This window comes from Nerophis lumbriciformis, linkage group LG28 (genome assembly GCF_033978685.3).
Source record: "Nerophis lumbriciformis linkage group LG28, RoL_Nlum_v2.1, whole genome shotgun sequence".
NCBI lineage: Eukaryota > Metazoa > Chordata > Actinopteri > Syngnathiformes > Syngnathidae > Nerophis > Nerophis lumbriciformis.
This window is the reverse complement of record NC_084575.2, coordinates 5817894-5836956: the sequence shown is the minus strand read 5'-3', so window position 1 is coordinate 5836956 and position 19063 is coordinate 5817894. Positions and strand designations below refer to the sequence as shown.

Here is a 19063-nt window from a genome sequence, read left to right as displayed (position 1 = left end):
AAATAAGCAGATATTAACAGTAAATGAAGAAGTAGATTAATAATACATTTTCTACCACTTGTCCTTAATAATGTAGACAAAATAATAGGTAGATAAATGACACAATATGTTACTGCATACGTCAGCAGACTAAAATAGGAGCCTTTGTTTGTTTACTTACTACTAAAAGACAAGTTGTCTAGTATGTTCACTATTTTATTTTAGGACAAACTTTCAATAAGAAACTTATGTTTAATGTACCCTAAGATTTTTTTGTTAAAATGAAGCCATTAATGCACTTTTTGTGGTCCTTTCTATTTAGAAAAGTATCAAAAAGTATCGAAATACATTTTGATACAGGTCCCGGTACCAAAATATTGGTATCAGGACAACACTAGTAAGAACAGAATTCGTTAGTTGATTATTTGACTGCCTTAGTAGTCATTTTTTCACTGGAGAGATTAGTCTCTACGATGCAGCCAAGATAGGTACCGTATTTTCCGCACTGTAAGGCTCACCTAAAAACCTCCAATTTCCTTAACCCTTGTATTATGTTAAGGGTCAATTTGACCCATTTCAGTTTTTGTGTTGATCAAAGTACTGGTTATCCTTTCTTTTTCTTGCTGAAATTTGGTGACTTTTCCTCATTTAGGGTCATGAACTGGTGTGTAAAATCTGGACACTTTGATGTGTAGTGGAATGTCTGTCTAGAGTTGTATACAAAGATGATGTTGCGGGTCATTTTGACCCAGACGCTTTGATGTGGGTAAACAGTTGTTCAGATCCAAAATAAACATGTCTCTATGATGTACTTTTTACTTTGATGTACAATTGTTTGTAGTTTGATTGCCTGTGAGACCAGAGCTAGGTGTGTGAAGAGAGGGAACTTTCTCACACTTGTCCTTGTCACTGTTCTCATGTCATCTCTTTGACAAACTCACCAAAAATGAGCTCCAGAATAATGACATCTGAGGAGGCTTTATCACTGATTTTTAACTGGGATAGTGATGTAGAGGAAGAGATTTCAGAAACAGAGGATTTTTCAGAGACAGAGGACAATGTTATTGCTGATCCAGATTGTCAATTTTCCTACGATGAGGAGGATTCAGAGGACGAGTCTGCCGTTGTTCCTCCAACAGATGAAAACCAAGGAATGCAGCAATCATCATCCACAGAGGGGACATGGGCATCTAAGGACGGTAATATAAAATGGTCAACATCACCACACCCAAGCCGAGGCAGACTATCATCTTCCAATGTGATCAAAATGACTCCTTGTCCTACAAGATTTGCTGTCACACGAGTTGATGAGATTCAATCAGCATTTCAGCTCTTTATATCCCCACCAATAGAGAGGATTATACTGGAAATGACCAACTTGGAGGGGAGACGTGTGTTTCAAGAGAAATGGAAGCCACTGGATCAGACTGACTTGCATGCTTACATTGGAGTTCTGTTATTAGCTGGAGTGTATCTGAGAAGAATCGGGATGCGTGTGGTGCTGGAAATGAGTGAAGGGCTGCAAGGTCATAACATCACATGTGACAATTTCTTTACATCCTACCGCCTTGGAGATGAACTTCAGAAGAGAAAGCTGACCATGTTGGGAACAGTCAGAAGAAATAAGCCAGAACTTCCCACCGAAATTCTGAAGATGCAGGGCAGACCTCTGCATTCCTCAATATTTGCTTTCACTGAGAAAGCAACAGTTGTTTCATACTGCCTAAAGAGAAACAATAATGTTCTTGTAATGAGTACAATGCACACAGATGCATCTCTGAGCACAAGAGAAGACATGAAGCCACAAATGATCCTGGATTATAACTCCACCAAAGGAGGAGTTGACAATCTGGACAAAGTCACAGCAACATACAGCTGCCAGCGCAAGACAGCCCGTTGGCCTTTGGTGATTTTCTACAACATTGTGGGCGTGTCTGCTTACAATGCCTATGTCCTGTGGACTGCAATCGACCAGAAATGGAATGCTGGCAAATTGTACAGATGTCGGCTTTTCCTGGAAGAACTCGGCAAAGCACTTGTCACTCCCAAGATCCAGACGCGAGCCAGGCCAGCTCGATCCCCAGCAGCTGCAGCTGTCATTGAAAAGGTTAAACTCAGGTCACCCAACCCAACCTCACCCAACCAACATCCAGTGGACACAGGTGGAAAGAAAAGGAAAAGATGCCAGGTATGTCCCTCCCGAGAGGACAGTAAAACAAGTACCTCTTGTGTGAAATGCAAGAATGACATCTGCAGAAAGCACACAGTAACATTCTGTCCATCATGTGGAGAGCATTGAAAATGTTGAATAAGATTTGGAGAACATTGAAAATGTTGAAGTTCGCTGGGATGAAGTGAAAGTTGAAGTTAAAGTATTTCTTAAATATAGTGTTGGAATTAAAAATGTATTGTATGTCACTTTTCTAAATGTTTATATAACCTAAAATAAAGTTGTTATTGGTTTAACCTGTTTTCTTGACTGTTTTGAGTGCATTTACACAGTACGGGTCAAAGTGACCCGCAACATACCGTATTTTCCGCACCATAAGGCGCCCTGGGTTAAAAGCCGCGCCTTCAATGAACGGCATATTTCAAAACTTTGTCCACCTATAAGCCGCCCGGTGTTGTAAGCCGCATCTAACTGCGCTAAAGGAATGTCAAAAAAACAGTCAGATAGGTCAGTCAAACTTTAATAATATATTAAAAACCAGCGTTCTAACAACTCTGTTCACTCCCAAAATGTACGCAAATGTGCAATCACAAACATACGTATATCAACATGGACAGAGCTGCGTAAAAAAAGCCACCCGGCCTCTTCGCGTAAACTTAAACTTACCTTAACCACTCGCTCATCTTTTCTTCATCCATCCCTTCGAGTTAGCTTTTTATGATGACGCCGGCTGGAAAGGTCTCTTTTGGCAAGGTCTTCCTTTTGAATATCATCATGGGTGGAAGTTTCTGGCCATTAGCATGGCAAGCTAGAACCACAGTGAAGGATGACTTCTCATTCCCTGTGGTGCGAATATTCACCGTACGTGCTCCCGTTGTATCCACAGTGCGTTTCACAGGAATATCAGTTGCAGTGAAATAGTAATCCGTGTGTGGATGGAGAGATTGCGTCTTTTCATGAACCGGATCCCTGACGCTTAGTAGGAGCCATTTTGTGGTCTTTACAGATGTAAACACACAAAGGAAATGAAACGTACGGTGATATCCGCGCGCTTTTTCTTCTTCTACGCGGGCGGGTGGTTGCTTGCGTAGAAGAAGAAGCGCTTCCTGTTCTACCGGGAAAAAAGATGGCGGCTGTTTACCGAAGTTGCGAGATCGAAACTTTATGAAAATGAATCTTAATATTTATCCATATATAAAGCGCACCGGGTTAAAAGGCGCACTGTCAGCTTTTGAGAAAATTTGTGGTTTTTAGGTGCGGCTAATAGTGCGGAAAATACGGTAATCAATGTCATTTTTTCTCAACATAATACAAAAAAAGCTAACAGTGCGCCCTATAATCCGGTGCGCCTTATATATGGACCAATATTGAGCCACAACAGGTCTCGCAACTACGGTAAGAAGCCGCCGACTTCATTTTCCCCCGTAGAAGAAGAAGTGCTTCTTCTTCTACGGAGGAAAATTAAGTTGGCGGCTGCTTACCGTAGAAGAAGAAGTGCTTCTTCTTCTATGGAGGAAAATGAAGTTGGCGGCTGCTTACCGTAGAAGAAGAAGAAAAATGGCTCCTATTAAAAGACACACTTACGACACAGAGTTCAAACTCAAGGCGATCAGTCACGCAGTAGAACACGGGAATAGAGCAGCAGCGAGAGAATTTAACATAAACGAATCAATGGTGCGTAAGAGGAGTAAGCAACATGATGACCTGCGCCAAGTAAAAAAGACTAAACAGAGTTTCCGAGGGAACAAAGCAAGATGGCTACAGTTGGAGGACAAAGTCGAACAGTGAGTTGTTGAACAGAGAGCAGCAAGTAGAAGTGTCAGTACAATCACTATTTGTTTTGTTGACATTCCCTTTAGCGCAGCTCCATCTAATGGATGCATAACGTAACCCCAGCCTCTACTGTAGCGTCTATTCTATGCGCCTTATAATGAGGTGCGCCTTATATATGAACAAAGTTTTAAAATAGGCCATTCATTGAAGGTGTGCATTATAATCCAGTGCGCCTTATAGTGCGGAAAATACGGTAATCTCATTTTTTTTGTTATAATGTCACCCACTTTGACTGTGAATTTATCTACTTTTCTGAGGTTAGGAATTGACCCAAAAACCTGTGTACTTGCAAGTACCAGGCGAGTGTTAATTTGCCAGTTTGTCATTGAAAGCCTTGCTAGTCTAGGTCTTAAGGATTGTAGCTTCGCTTGTTTTGTGGCCGTCAGCCTCGGTTCTATGTTTTTTATGGGTACAGAAAATGATGGAATGATCACTTAAGCCGCATACAGTAGTTCCACTTGTGGTGATCTTAGACTGGTCAGATGTAACAACGAGGTCTATGAAGGTTTAAAAGGATTCACTCACCCTGGTAGTTTGCTTAATGAGTTAAGTGAGACAATGTTGGTGGCACAGCTTAGTCAAGGTTTTAAAAATGGGTGCATCCTTTCAGGACATATCCGTGTTCCAGTCCCCAAGAAGATGTAAACTTGTATCACCATGTTTACACAAAACTCACACACTCATCAAATACATGTTATACTGTAATCAAATCTAATTAAAGTTATAATTTCACTTCCTGATTCTGACTTACATGCAACAATAAGGGAAAGTAAACATTTATTTTCAATAACCAAAGTAGTCAACACTTAATTTATTAAAAGAGCATAAAGGTAACTGACTTTTCTTCAGCGTGTCGTAGATGGTCTCCAATTCCTAAAGAGGAATTGTTGATGGAGATACTCCATAAAACAGCGCATAGTAAAACATGTTTTTGTTAAAAGTTCCTTTTGGCCCAGCCAACAGAATGACCACAAGAAAGTATTCTGCATGATAAAAAAAACATACCATGAATGTTTTTTTAAGTGATTTTGGAATTAGATTTTTTATTTCCATGATATTGAAATGATGGTAATGACTATGCCATTACAAGATTGTGGTTAAGTTTAGAGATAAAGTTTAGGTGTCATAGACCGTATACAGAATACAATATTTACACACTTTACATCAGTAAGTGTAAAATTAAGAATGCCTTAATCAATGCTGCCTTGTACTTATAAAAACTTTTCAAATTGCCCCCATTAATTTCCAAGTCTGCTTTTGTACTCACTTTTGAATTAATTGTACCGTATTTTCCGCACTATAAGGCGCACCGGATTATTAGCCGCACCTTCTATGAATTACATATTTCATAATTTTGTCCACCAATAAGCCGCCCCGGACTATAAGCCGCGCCTACGCTGCGCTAAAGTGAATGTCAAAAAAACGCTGCGCTAAAGTGAATGTCAAAAAAACAGTCAGATAGTTCAGTCAAACTTTAATAATATATTGAAAACCAGCGTTCTAACAACTCTGTCCCAAAATGTACGCAAATGTGCAATCACAAACATAGTAAAATTCAAAATGGTGTAGAGCAATAAATAGCAACATAATGTTGCTCGAACGTTAATGTCACAACACACAAAATAAACATAGCGCTCACCTTCTGAAGTTATTCTTCATTCGTAAATCCTTCGAATTCTTCGTCTTCGGTGTCCGAATTGAAAAGTTGCGCAAGCGTGGGATCCAAAAATGGCCGGCTCCGCCTCGTCGAAGTCATCAGATTCAGTGTCGCTGTTGTTGTGCAGCAGTTCTGTGAATCCTGCCTTCCGGAAAGCTCGGACCACAGTTGTGACCGAAACTATCTGCCCAGGCATTTACGATCCACTGGCAGATGTTGGCGTATGTCGACCGGCGCTATCTGCCCGTCTTAGTGAAGGTGTGTTCGCCTTCGGAGCTGTGTGAAAAAAGCCACCCGGCCTCTTCGCGTAAACTTCCCTTAACCACTCGCTCATCTTTTCTTCATCCATCCATCCCTTCGAGTTAGCTTTTATGATGACGCCGGCTGGAAAGGTCTCTTTTGGCAAGGTCTTCCTTTTGAATATCATCATGGGTGGAAGTTAGCATGGCAAGCTAGAACCACAGTGAAGGATGACTTCTCATTCCCTGTGGTGCGAATATTCACCGTACGTGCTCCCGTTCCACAGTGCGGTTCACAGGAATATCAGCTGTGAAATACGGTAGTAATCCGTGTGCGGATGGAGAGATTGCGTCTTTTTATGAACCGGATCGCTTAGTAGGAGCCATTTTGTGGTCTTTACAGATGTAAACAGGAAATGAAACGTACGGTGATATCCGCGCGTTTTTTCTTCTTCTTCCGGGGGCGGGTGAAGCGCTTCCTGTTCTATGGGGGCGGGTGCTTTCCTTGGCGGTTGCTTGCGTAGAAGAAGAAGCGCTTCCTGTTCTACCGGGAAAAAAGATGGCGGCTGTTTACCGAAGTTGCGAGACCGAAACTTTATGAAAATTAATCGTAATAAAGCGCACCGGGTTATAAGGCGCACTGTCAGCTTTTGAGAAAAATTGTGGTTTTTAGGTGCGCCTTATAGTGCGGAAAATACGGTAGTGACTAGGACAAAAGGAGGTATTTCCCGCATTTTTATTGGTTGTTTTGCTACACACTTTTAACACTACACACAGAAGAACACAAATAATGTCATTGTGTTAACAGTGTCAGTCCAAAACTATTTATATTCTCTTTTTATCTTATTTACTTATTTACCACAACTAAGTCAATTTAGCAAAAGTGTATTTATTAAACAGTTATTAAGCAGTGGCACAAACATTCATGTCATTTCAAAATAGAAAGTGCAAGATTGTCAGAGACATTTTTAAACAAGCTATTAGTGCACTTTTGTGCATGATGTCACTAAGATGACATATCATAACTACACTAAATTAAAGTGCACTTTTTGTACAGAACGCCACTACAATAGTTTAAAACAAATAAAGTGCACTTTTGTGCATGATGTCACACAAGATATTTCAATAAGTGTCAAATAAAAATGAGCTGCATAATAGGAAATCAAATAGTGTATGTCCTTCACTATGTGGTAGGTTCCTGTGGACGTTATCTCCTTCTGTTGTTGACTATTTGTTTCATACAGTGTTGATGTGGAAATGGTTGCTTGGGCATTTTGTGGGTGTGGCACTGAACGGAGATGTTGACATGCAGAGTTTCAAACACTCTTCATTCTCTAGCGGGTGACTTTTCAAATGATGCTACATTAGCAGTGCTGCTACTTTTTGTAGCAACGCTTTTGCCGCATACTTGTTCACTATCTACCCACTTGAAGCCAACCAAACCACCGCCAGACGATGGACCCCCTGCTGTTTTTTTTGGTAATTAATTCTGCCTTCATTTGTTACCAGATTGGCACCTTCTTTCTCTTGTATTACCACTAGCACCACAGCTAACATTACCATGCCGCTACCTGTCTGCTCCGTGAGAGCGTATGACGTTGCACACGTGACAGTATGTGACGTATGTAAGAAGGTGCGCTTGTTTTATGTCTCTGTGAGAAGGAGAGACAAGAAAGAGTGAGAAGAGCCTGTAGTGTAATGCCTGCAGCTAAAAGCAACTGTGTGAGAACGTATACTCCAATATCACCATATAGTCATTTTCTATATCGCACAGAGACAAACTCACGATATATCCAGTATATTCCATATATCACCCAGCCCTAATTCTAACTCATACATGTAAATAAAAGTCCACTTGCAATGGAGCCAATGGGAGGTCCTCTCTAACCATCAAAAATACACCAACAATACTTGAATGTCCACCAAGTGTTAGTTGAGTTGAGTTGAGTTGACTTTGACTTTGTTTGGAACATGCATACATACAACATGATACATCACACATGCATGCATACAACATGATACATCACACATGCATGCATACAACATGGTACATCACACATGCATGCATACAACATGATGCATCACACATGTATGCATACAACATGATACATCACACATGCATGCATACAACATGATACATCACACATGCATGCATACAACTTCTATATCGAACATGATGAATTATTATAACTGATTTTTTTTGTAACACAGTTAATGAATGAAGTGTACTTTTGTAGTTATTTCCCATATTTCTACACAATAAGTCAGATATGTAACACTAGTGAGCAGTAGAGAATATGAAGTCATTTTTGGTCTAGAACATGTTTTGCTTTATTCATTATTGACGTGTTTCTTGCTACTTTATGTTGTATATTTATTACATGAGATTTCCAGTTCAATTTATCATCAATCATTATATCTAGAAATTTGGTTTCATTTACTCTTTCAATTTCTATTCCGTCTATTTGTGTTTGTGTTTGACTTTCTCTTCTCCTGTTACCAAATAGCAATATTTTACTTTTACTGAGATTCAAAGATAATCTGTTTTTGTCAAACCATCCTTTTAATTTGTTAATTTCTTCTGTTATTATTTGTATTATCTTCTGTGTGTTCTCTCCTGAACAAAACACTGTTGTATCATCCGCAAATAATACTAACTTTAAATGTTTTATAACTTTACAAATGTCATCTATATAGAGATTGAATAATTGAGGTCCTAGTATTGATCCCTGAGGTACACCACAGGATATATTTAGTGTTGTAGAAGTGTGTTGGCCTAGCTTCACGTATTGTTTCCTGTTGGTTAAATAACTTCTTATCCAGTTTAAGACCAACCCTCTGATGCCATATCGTTCTAGATTTTTGATGAAAATATTGTGATTAATTGTGTCAAATGCTTTAGTTCGATCCAACAACACTGCTGCTGCACATTTTTTACTATCTATTGCATTGCTCATTTCTTCTGTCATTTCAATTAAAGCCATCAAATTTGAAATATTAGCTGTGTATCCATATTGGTTCTCTTCTAGTATTCTATGTTTGTTTGTGAAACTCTGTAATCTGTTATTGGACACTTTTTCAATGATTTTAGAAAACTGTGGAAGGAAAGAAACAGGTCTATAATTTTTAAATTGGTGTTTGCAACTTTAGCTATTTTCCTTTAGTTTGGGTATTTGAAATGATAGGTTACTAATATACATGAATGGTCCTGAGATCTCTTCTAGAACCTTTTTTATGGTTTCCATATCAATTCCATTACAATCAGTTGAAGTCTTAGATTACAGGATTATAACTATTTCCTCCTGTGTCACATTACTGAGGAACATGGAGTTGGGATTTGGCTCTATGGTATCATTATAGTCCTCAATTGAAACTGGGTCTGGAATCCTTTCTTCCAATTTTGGTCCAATATTTACAAAGTAATTATTGAAGCTTGCAACTACTTCCTTCATGTTGTCATTGTTTGTGTTTCCGTCTAAGAAGTATTGGGGGTAATCCCCCCCAAATATAAACTTTGGCTTCAGCGTATTCCTTTTCCCGTCATTCTTTTTCTTTTCTTTTTGTGTGTAAATGTGTATGATTGTTAAATATGTATCATCTGTACTGTTAAACTGGTCACACAGAATGGTTGATGGTTGATTATATGATGGAAATAAACTTATTTCATTCAAATAAACATATGGGACGCAGGTTGTCTTACGTCAGCACCAGAAGTGGTCAAATCAGCTGCTCACCTGGCAGGTTTTTTGGGGATGAATAGGGAAGTCCTTCTTTAGCTGCCGTCTTGTTTTATCATATATTGCTGCCTTTGCACCTGTCAATGTTCACTTTTGTATGCACATTAAATCAACAACAAATCTTGACTTTGGAGCAATGTTCACAGACTCTAGTATTTGGCTCTCTATTAGATGTGACAGTGCCTACCTCTTTAGGACCACCCTTTCTAGATATATAAAGTTGTGCATTTAAATGTTTTGTTTGTAATTGTTTTTTAATCTTCATTATTTACTTCAAGTTATTACAGTATGTCTCTATATACATATGCATTTTATACATTTTGGCCAAAGGAGGCACATTTCAATTTCTTACTCACACTTGTTATTACATATGTTGACCAGAAGGGGATGAATAGGGAAGTCCTTCTTTAGTCCTTCTTTAGCTGCCATCTTGTTTTATCATATATTGCTGCCTTTGCACCTGTCAATGTTCATTGTTTATGCACATTAAATCAACAAAAAACCCTGACTTTGGAGCAATGTTCACGGACTCTAGTATTAGACTTTTGCGATTTAGGGCTATATAAATAAACATTGATTGATTGATTAATAGATGCAATGTTATTGGGACCATAATTTTTGTCATCACTTGTTCACACCTCCTCATATGGAAGATACTTTTCCTTCTTCATGTCTCAAGAACACACACACGCACACGCACACACACACACACACACACACACACATTATTGTATGTGTGACCTTCTTGACAACCTCTGAAAGAGTACCAGCATTTTTCAATATATAAAGATTTATATTTACAACAATAATAATTCATACATACTATGCAAATATAAAAAGGTAAGCTTTTTGTAAATTTGTTTTGGATTTAGTTTTTTGTAATTGGTTTTCAATCTTCAATATTTACTTCAAGTTATTACGATCTCTCTCTCTCTCTCTCTCTCTCTCTCTCTCTCTATCTATCTATCTATCTATCTATCTATCTATCTATCTATCTATCTATCTATCTATATATATATATATATATATATATATATCCTCTCTGAGCTGCCACCTTACTGTGGTAGAGGAGTTTGCGTGTCCCAATGATCCTAGGAGCTATGTTGTCCGGGGGCTTTATGCCCCCTGGTAGGGTCTCCCAAGACAAACTGGTCCTAGGTGAGGGATCAGACAAAGAGCAGCTCGAAGACCTCCATGACGAATACAAATAAAGGACCCAGATTTCCCTCGCCCGGACGCGGGTCACCGGGGCCCCCCTCTGGAGCCAGGCCCGGAGGCGGGGCACGAAGGCGAGCGCCTGGTGGCCGGGCCTGTCCCCATGGGGCCCGGCCGGGCACAGCCTGAAGAGGCAACGTGGGTCCCCCCTCCAATGGGCTCACCACCCATAGCAGGGGCCATAGAGGTCGGGAGCAGTGTTAGCTGGGCGGAAGCCGAGGGCAGGGCACTTGGCGGCCCGATCCTCGGCTACAGAAGCTAGCTCTTGGGACGTGGAACGTCACCTCGCTGGGGGAGAAGGAGCCTGAGCTAGTGCGCGAGGTTGAGAAGTTCCGGCTAGATATAGTCGGACTCACTTCGACGCACAGCAAGGGCTCTGGAACCAGTTCTCTCGAGAGGGGCTGGACTCTCTTCCACTCTGACGTTGCCGGCAATGAGAGGCGACGGGCTGGGGTGGCAATTCTTGTTTCCCCCCGGCTCAGAGCCTGCACGTTGGAGTTCAACCCGGTGGACGAGAGGGTAGCTTCCCTCCGCCTTCGGGTGGGGGGACGGGTCCTGACTGTGGTTTGCGCTTACGCGCCAAAAGGCAGCTCAGAGTACCCACCCTTTTTGGATTCGCTCGAGGGAGTACTTGAGAGTGCTCCCCCGGGTGATTCCCTCGTTCTACTGGGGGACTTCAATGCTCATGTTGGCAGCGACAGTGAAACCTGGAGAGGTGTGATTGGGAAGAATGGCCGCTCGGATCTGAACCCGAGTGGTGTTTTGTTATTGGACTTTTGTGCCCGTCACAGATTGTCCATAATGAACACCATGTTCAAACATAAGGGTGTCCATATGTGCACTTGGCACCAGGACACCCTAGGCCGCAGTTCCATGATCAACTTTGTAGTTGTGTCATCGGATTTGCGGCCTCATGTTTTGGACACTCGGGTGAAGAGAGGGGCGGAGCTTTCAACCGATCACCACCTGGTGGTGAGTTGGCTGCGATGGTGGGGGAGGATGCCGGACAGACCTGGCAGGCCCTAACGCATTGTGAGGGTTTGCTGGGAACGTCTGGCAGAGTCTCCTGTCAGAGAGAGATTCAATAACCACCTCCGGAAGAACTTTGAACATGTCACGAGGGAGGTGCTAGACATTGAGTCCGAGTGGACCATGTTCCGCACCTCTATTGTCGAGGCAGCTGATTGGAGCTGTGGCCGCAAGGTAGTTGGTGCCTGTCGTGGCGGTAATCCTAGAACCCGTTGGTGGACACCGGCGGTGAGGGATGCCGTCAAGCTGAAGAAGGAGTCCTATCGGGTTCTTTTGGCTCATAGGACTCCTGAGGCAGCGGACAGGTACCGACAGGCCAAGCGGTGTGCGGCTTCAGCGGTTGCGGAGGCAAAAACTCGGACATGGAAGGAGTTTGGGGAAGCCATGGAAAACGACTTCCGGACGGCTTCGAAGCGATTCTGGACCACCATCCGCCGCCTCAGGAAGGGGAAGCAGTGCACTATCAACACCGTGTATGGTGAGGATGGTGTTCTGCTGACCTCGACTGCGGATGTTGTGGATCGGTGGAAAGAATACTTCGAAGACCTCCTCAATCCCACCAACACGTCTTCCCATGAGGAAGCAGTGCCTGGGGAGTCTGTGGTGAACTCTTCTATTTCTGGGGCTGAGGTTGCTGAGGTAGTTAAAAAGCTCCTCGGTGGCAGGGCCCCGGGGGTGGATGAGTCCCGCCCGGAGTTCCTTAAGGCTCTGGATGTTGTGGGGCTGTCTTGGTTGACAAGACTCTGCAGCATCGCGTGGACATCGGGGGCGGTACCTCTGGATTGGCAGACCGGGGTGGTGGTTCCTCTCTTTAAGAAGGGGAACCGGAGGGTGTGTTCTAACTATCGTGGGATCACACTCCTCAGCCTTCCCGGTAAAGTCTATTCAGGTGTACTGGAGAGGAGGCTACGCCGGATAGTCGAACCTCGGATTCAGGAGGAACAGTGTGGTTTTTGTTCTGGTCGTGGAACTGTGGACCAGCTCTATACTCTCGACAGGGTCCTTGAGGGTGTATGGGAGTTTGCCCAACCAGTCTACATGTGCTTTGTGGACTTGGAGAAGGCATTCGACCGTGTCCCTCAGGAAGTCCTGTGAGGAGTGCTCAGAGAGTATGGGGTATCGGACTGTCTGATTTTTGCGGTCCGCTCCCTGTATGATCAGTGTCAGAGCTTGGTCCGCATTGCCGGCAGTAAGTCGGACACGTTTCCAGTGAGGGTTGGACTCCGCCAAGGCTGCCCTTTGTCACCGATTCTGTTCATAACTTTTATGAACAGAATTTCTAGGCGCAGTCAAGGCGTTGAGGGGATCTGGTTTGGTGGCTGCAGGATTAGGTCTCTGCTTTTTGCAGATGATGTGGTCCTGATTGTTTCATCTGGCCAGGATCTTCAGCTCTCGCTGGATCGGTTCGCAGCCGAATGTGTGAAGCGACTGGGATGAGAATCAGCACCTCCAAGTCCGAGTCCATGGTTCTCGCCCAGAAAATGATGGAGTGCCATCTCCAAGTTGGGGAGGAGATCTTGCCCCAAGTGGAGGAGTTCAAGTACCTGGGAGTCTTGTTCACGAGTGAGGGAAGAGTGGATCGTGAGATCGTCAGGCGGATCGGTGCGGCGTCTTCAGTATTGCGGACGGTGTATCGATCCATTGTGGTGAAGAAGGAGCTGAGCCGGCAGGCAAAGCTCTCAATTTACCGGTCGATCTACGTTCCCATCCTCTTCTATGGTCATGAGCTTTGGGTTATGACCGAAAGGACAAGATCACGGGTACAAGATCTATGTTCCCATCCTCACCTATGGTCATGAGCTTTGGGATATGACCGAAAGGACAAGATCACGGGTACAAGCGGCCCAAATGAGTTTCCTCCGCCGGGTGGCGGGTCTCTCCCTTAGAGATAGGGTGAGAAGCTCTGTCATCCGGGAGGAGCTCAAAGTAAAGCCGCTGCTCCTCCACATGGAGAGGAGCCAGATGAGGTGGTTCGGGCATCTGGTCAGGATGCCACCCGAACGCCTCACTAAGGAGGTGTTTAGGGCACGTACGACCGGTAGGAGGCCACGGGGAAAACCCAGGACACGTTGGGAAGACTATGTCTCCCGGCTGGTCTGGGAACGCCTCGGGATTCCCCTGGAGGAGCTGGACCAAGTGGCTGGGGAAAGGGAAGTCTGGGCTTCTCTGCTTAGGCTGCTGCCCCTGCGACCCGACCTCGGATAAGCGGAAGAAAATGGATGGATGGACGGGTTCTTTTATGAATTTATTATGGGTCTACTGAAAATGTGAGCAAATGTGCTGGGTCAAAAGTATACATACAGCAATGTTAATATTTGCTTACATGTTACCTGCAATAAGGCACTTTTGGTAGCCATCCACAAGCTTCTGCTTGACCACTTGACCACAAATTGGTGCAGTTCAGCTAAATGTGTTGCTTTTCTGACATGTACTTGTTTCTTCAGCATTGTCCACACCTTTAAGTCAGGACTTTGGGAAGGCCATTCTAAAACCTTCATTCTAGCCTGATTTAGCCATTCCTTTACCACTTTTGAGGTGTGTTTGGGGTCATTGTCCTGTTGGAACACCCAACTGTGCCCAAGACCCAACCTCCGGGCTGATGATTTTAGCTTGTCCTGAAGAATTTGGAGGTAATCCTCCTTTTTCATTGTCCCATTTAAAGCAGCAGTTCCATTGGCAGGAAAACAGGCCCAGAGCATAATACTACCATCACCATGCTTGACGGTAGGTATGGTGTTCCTGGGATTAAAGGCCTCACCTTTTCTCATCCAAACATATTGCTGGTTATTGTGGCCAAACAGCTCCACTTTTGTTTTATCTGACCACAGAACTTTCCTTCAGAAGGTCTTATCTTTGTCCATGTGATGTCAGATGAAACAAAAGTTATTTATTATTTTTACTACATTGTCCAGGTAGCTTGCCCATCACTGTCTATTTGGCCTAGCTCACATGTCAATAGTTTGAATACTGCAAACTTCAATACAGTAACACCTCATTTGTTCTGCAGACGTCCAGCGGGTGTCAGCAGAGAGTCAAGAAGAGGAGTGGCACACCAGTGTGGGACAGAAGGAGCTGGAGCCCCCACACATTAAAGAGGAAGAGGAGGAACTGTGGGAGCAGCTTCAAAGGTTGGAGGAGGCTAACGATGAAGATGAAGCCCAGTCCTTCCAGCTTCATCACAGTCAAAGTGAGGAGAACAGAGGGGCGGAGCTTGTAAGTCAACACATCACAGAAGCTGATGGAGAGCATTGTGAAGATATCAAGTCAGAACCAGACAGCATCTTTGCTCCACTGTCAGACATGGACCACATGATGTCACACTCTTCTGATCACAGTGACCACATCCAAAAACCTTTGGAGAGTAAAAATGACTCTAAAGGTGATACGAGACATCACACTAACAACAAACACTTTGACTGCTCTGAATGTGGGAAATCATTTAGATGGAAGAGTGATTTTACAAGACACATGAGAATACATACTGGAGAGAAACCTTTTACTTGCTCTGTTTGTAAGAAGAGTTTCTCCACAAAAGATCACATGACCACACACATGAGAACACACACTGGAGAGAAACCTTTTACTTGCTCTGTTTGTAAGAAGAGTTTCTCCACAAAGCGTGACATGACCACACACATGAGAACACACACTGGAGAGAAACCTTTTGCTTGCTCAGCTTGTGCTAAAAGATTCAACACAAAGAATGAAAAGACCACACACATGAGAACACACACTGGTGAGAAACCTTTTACTTGCCCTGTTTGTAAGAAGAGTTTTTCCACGAAGCTTAACATGACCACACACATGAGAACACATACTGGAGAGAAACCTTTTACTTGCTCCGTTTGTAAGAAGAGTTTCTCCACAAAGCTTAACATGACTACACACATGAGAACACACACTGGTGAGAAACCTTTTGCTTGCCCTGTTTGTAAGAAGAGTTTCTCCAGAAAGGAACGCATGACCACACACATGAGAACACACACTGGAAAGAAACCGTTTAGTTGCACTGTGTGTGATAAAACATTCAGGTTTAAGTTTCAGGTCAGTAGACACAAGTGTGTAACAGTCATGGAAGCTGCAGGGATGTAAAAACAGTTAAACAGTGATTGTGCTAAATGTAGTTTAAAAACACAGCATGTTTAATATGAATGTATATTTGATGTTGTATGTAGTGCTTCTCATCTTCTAGTCTTATATGTTGTCCTGTACTTACTTTTTAAGTTGTGTGCATTTATCGAATATTATATATGTAGCTACTATTTCATTCTATTTTCTCATTGTTTAAAGAGATGGCATCTTATTTAAATTTGTTTTTTTTGTGTCTAATAAAATCACAATTTGTTTCCATTGCATTTTATTGATGTTATTATCCAACTAAAAATATGAATGAATAAAATGGTTAACAAAATGTGGACTCTGGTAGATTAGCAGCATTGTTACATCATGGATGTTAACTACTGCAAAACATCAACAAAGAAGAAAAATGCTGAAGTTAGCAACACATCACTGAACTTTAGAGCCATCGTGAGTGGAGTTGCTTGTTTTTATTGCTGCATTTGTACTTATTTCACCTCACATCTTCACTTTTAATCCTAAAGTCTTCTTCACATATATTGTTGTAGGCTTCTAACATTTATGTTTCTGATGTGTGTGTGTAGTCTGTGGAAAGGGTTGTTGTCCCTTGTGGATCCAATTGTTCACTTGCACAGATACATCTTCATCATCATCATCATCATCACCGGGCCACTACTGGACGAAACCTTAGCATTAATGTTTTAATATAAGTGTGACCTCATTATTCCTTGATAATAAGACTAAAAATACAGATTTAAGCACTGTATGAGAGTGCTTCTTGTAGTACTCCAACTCGCCACACTGACAAGTGGGGGCGATCATGAGCTAGCAGATGCATGTTGCTATCATGTTTTATCAGCAAGGAAGACAACATTTGTGTTTACTTTTTGTCAGATCCAAGTTTTAATGCTCTGCTGAATAAATGAATCACTATGGCTGCCAATATGGAGGATTATTTATATATTTAAAATCAAATACTTCTCTTAACAGCTAGAAAAATGACACCACAAAAATAGCGAAACAGCAGCAGGACTCAGTAAATATTTTATTAATTGACTAATTAATAAACTATAAAGAGTAACATGACAGTGGATATTTCACAAGAGTAGACTAAAAAGTGTAAAATGGGAATGCTACATAAAATGCTTAACATAGACTGATACTGATACTGTGTAATCATTTATTTGTCCTAACATTATTTTGGGATATAAATTGATGTCCCCCCAATGTTAAACTCATTTCTACGCTCACTGTGTGAAGACTGGAGGTTAATGTACTAATAAAGTAAAAACATGGACCACAAATGATGTGTATATATGTTAGCCAATAACAAGTCCGTCTGTAAGTGTCAGGATTGGACGTAGGAAGGGACTCAGATGCAGAGAGGTGATTCCAAATAAAGCTTTTATTTTGAAAAAACTCTTTAAGCCTCCAGAGCCGAGTAAATTCTAATACTATGAAATACAAAAATACTATCGACAAAATGTTCCAAAAGGGAAAAACCGAAAATCACTCCAAAAGGGAGGGAATACAAAAATAAGGACGATATAATTAGCACCGTATCTGTTATCAAAAAACTTTAACTCTAAACGCTCCAACAGGAGGAAGAAAATAAAGACTATAAAACTTAACTACTCTAATCAATGTAAACAAAAAATCAATCAAAAAACTTTGAGGAAAAAATCTTTAAGGAAAAATTATAACTCACCACTGCGGTAAAAAAAGGTAGGATAACAAAAGTCGCTCTGAGGGAGGAAAAAAGTTAATTCAAAATTACAGCGTGGGATATTCTGGGAGCAAGGACGTAGACATGAGACAAGGCAAGGCATGGACATGAACAGGGACATGGAACGCAAGACAGGCACGAAAGCTCGAGACAATCTGGCACAGAACAAGGGGAGGCTTGGGTTTATAAAGAACATGAGGGTAATGGGAAACAGGTGGAAACAATCAAGGGTCCAGAATGACGTCAGACTGGTGACACAAGAGGAAGGACCCGTGATCTGAAACAAGAGGAGTTGCTTTTCAAAATAAAACATGTAAATCACAAGACAGAAAAAACCAAGACAAGACTTCCCTCACCGCGGTGTAACAGTAAGGCACACAAACACATTTATTCAACATCGTTATGATGTAACATGGAAGATGCTAACGTTAAGCTAACTAGCGAGGTGATGCTGTGAAGAGCTGCTCCGCAAAGTTGGCATACAACCAAAAATTACTTTAAAATGTTATTATTAATGTTCACTTTCAATGTATTTATTTGGAACATGTCAAAACTTTACAAGCACAACTTTTGCTCAAGTGATCAAGCGTCCAACATGAGTGGAAGAAGCAGAGCTTGTCTGGTCCCCCCCAGTGTAAAAACTAAATGCTTGTCTGGTCCCCCCCAGTGTAAAAAGAAAATGCTTGTCTGGTCCCCCCCAGTGTAAAAACTAAATGCTTGTCTGGTCCCCCCCAGTGTAAAAACTAAATGCTTGTCTGGTCCCCCCCAGTGTAAAAACAAAGTAAATGCCACTCAATGATGTGTTGAGTTGAGTTGAGTGTATTTATTTATATGTCACATTTAAAACAAGCTCAGTTGGCCAAAGTGCTGAACAGACATAAGACATAAGGTGCACATAGTGTCACATTAAAGGCCTACTGAAATGAAATGTTCTTATTTAAACGGGGATAGCAGGTCCATTCTATTTGTCATACTTGATCATTTCGCGATATTGCCATATTTTTGCTGAAAGGATTTAGTAGAGAACAATGACGATGAAGTTCGCAACTTTTGGTCGCTGATAAAAAAGCCTTGCCTGTACCGGAAGTAGCAGACGAGTAGCGTGACGTCACAGGTTGTGGAGCTCCTCACATCTGCACATTGTTTACAATCATGGCCACCAGCAGCGTGAGCGATTCGGACCGAGAAAGCGACGATTGCCCCATTAATTTGAGCGAGGATGAAAGATTTGTAGATGAGGAAAGTGAGAGTGAAGGACTAGAGGGCAGTGAGAGCGATTCAGATAGGGAAGATGCTGTGAGAGGCGGGTGGGACCTGATATTCAGCTGGGAATGACTAAAACAGTAAATAAACACAATAATTATTTATACTCTATTAGCCACAACACAACCAGGCTTATAT

The 19063-nt window shown here is 42.0% G+C and overlaps 1 protein-coding gene across 2 annotated transcripts in view; it reads left to right on the top strand.

The window, feature by feature from the left end:
* Positions 1 to 16120, top strand: part of LOC133570634 (uncharacterized) — a 67349-nt gene extending 51229 nt beyond the window's left edge. Inside the window, exon 3 of one of the 2 annotated variants that reach the window (XM_072916486.1) lies at positions 15310 to 16120. In XM_072916486.1, coding sequence (XP_072772587.1) covers positions 15310 to 15951 — 642 coding nt within the window. In that variant the 3' untranslated portion in view covers positions 15952 to 16120. Of the gene's footprint in view, positions 1 to 14866 lie in introns of both variants that reach the window. The other variant, XM_072916483.1, reaches the window with a different exon arrangement.
* Positions 16121 to 19063: the final 2943 nt, after the last annotated feature.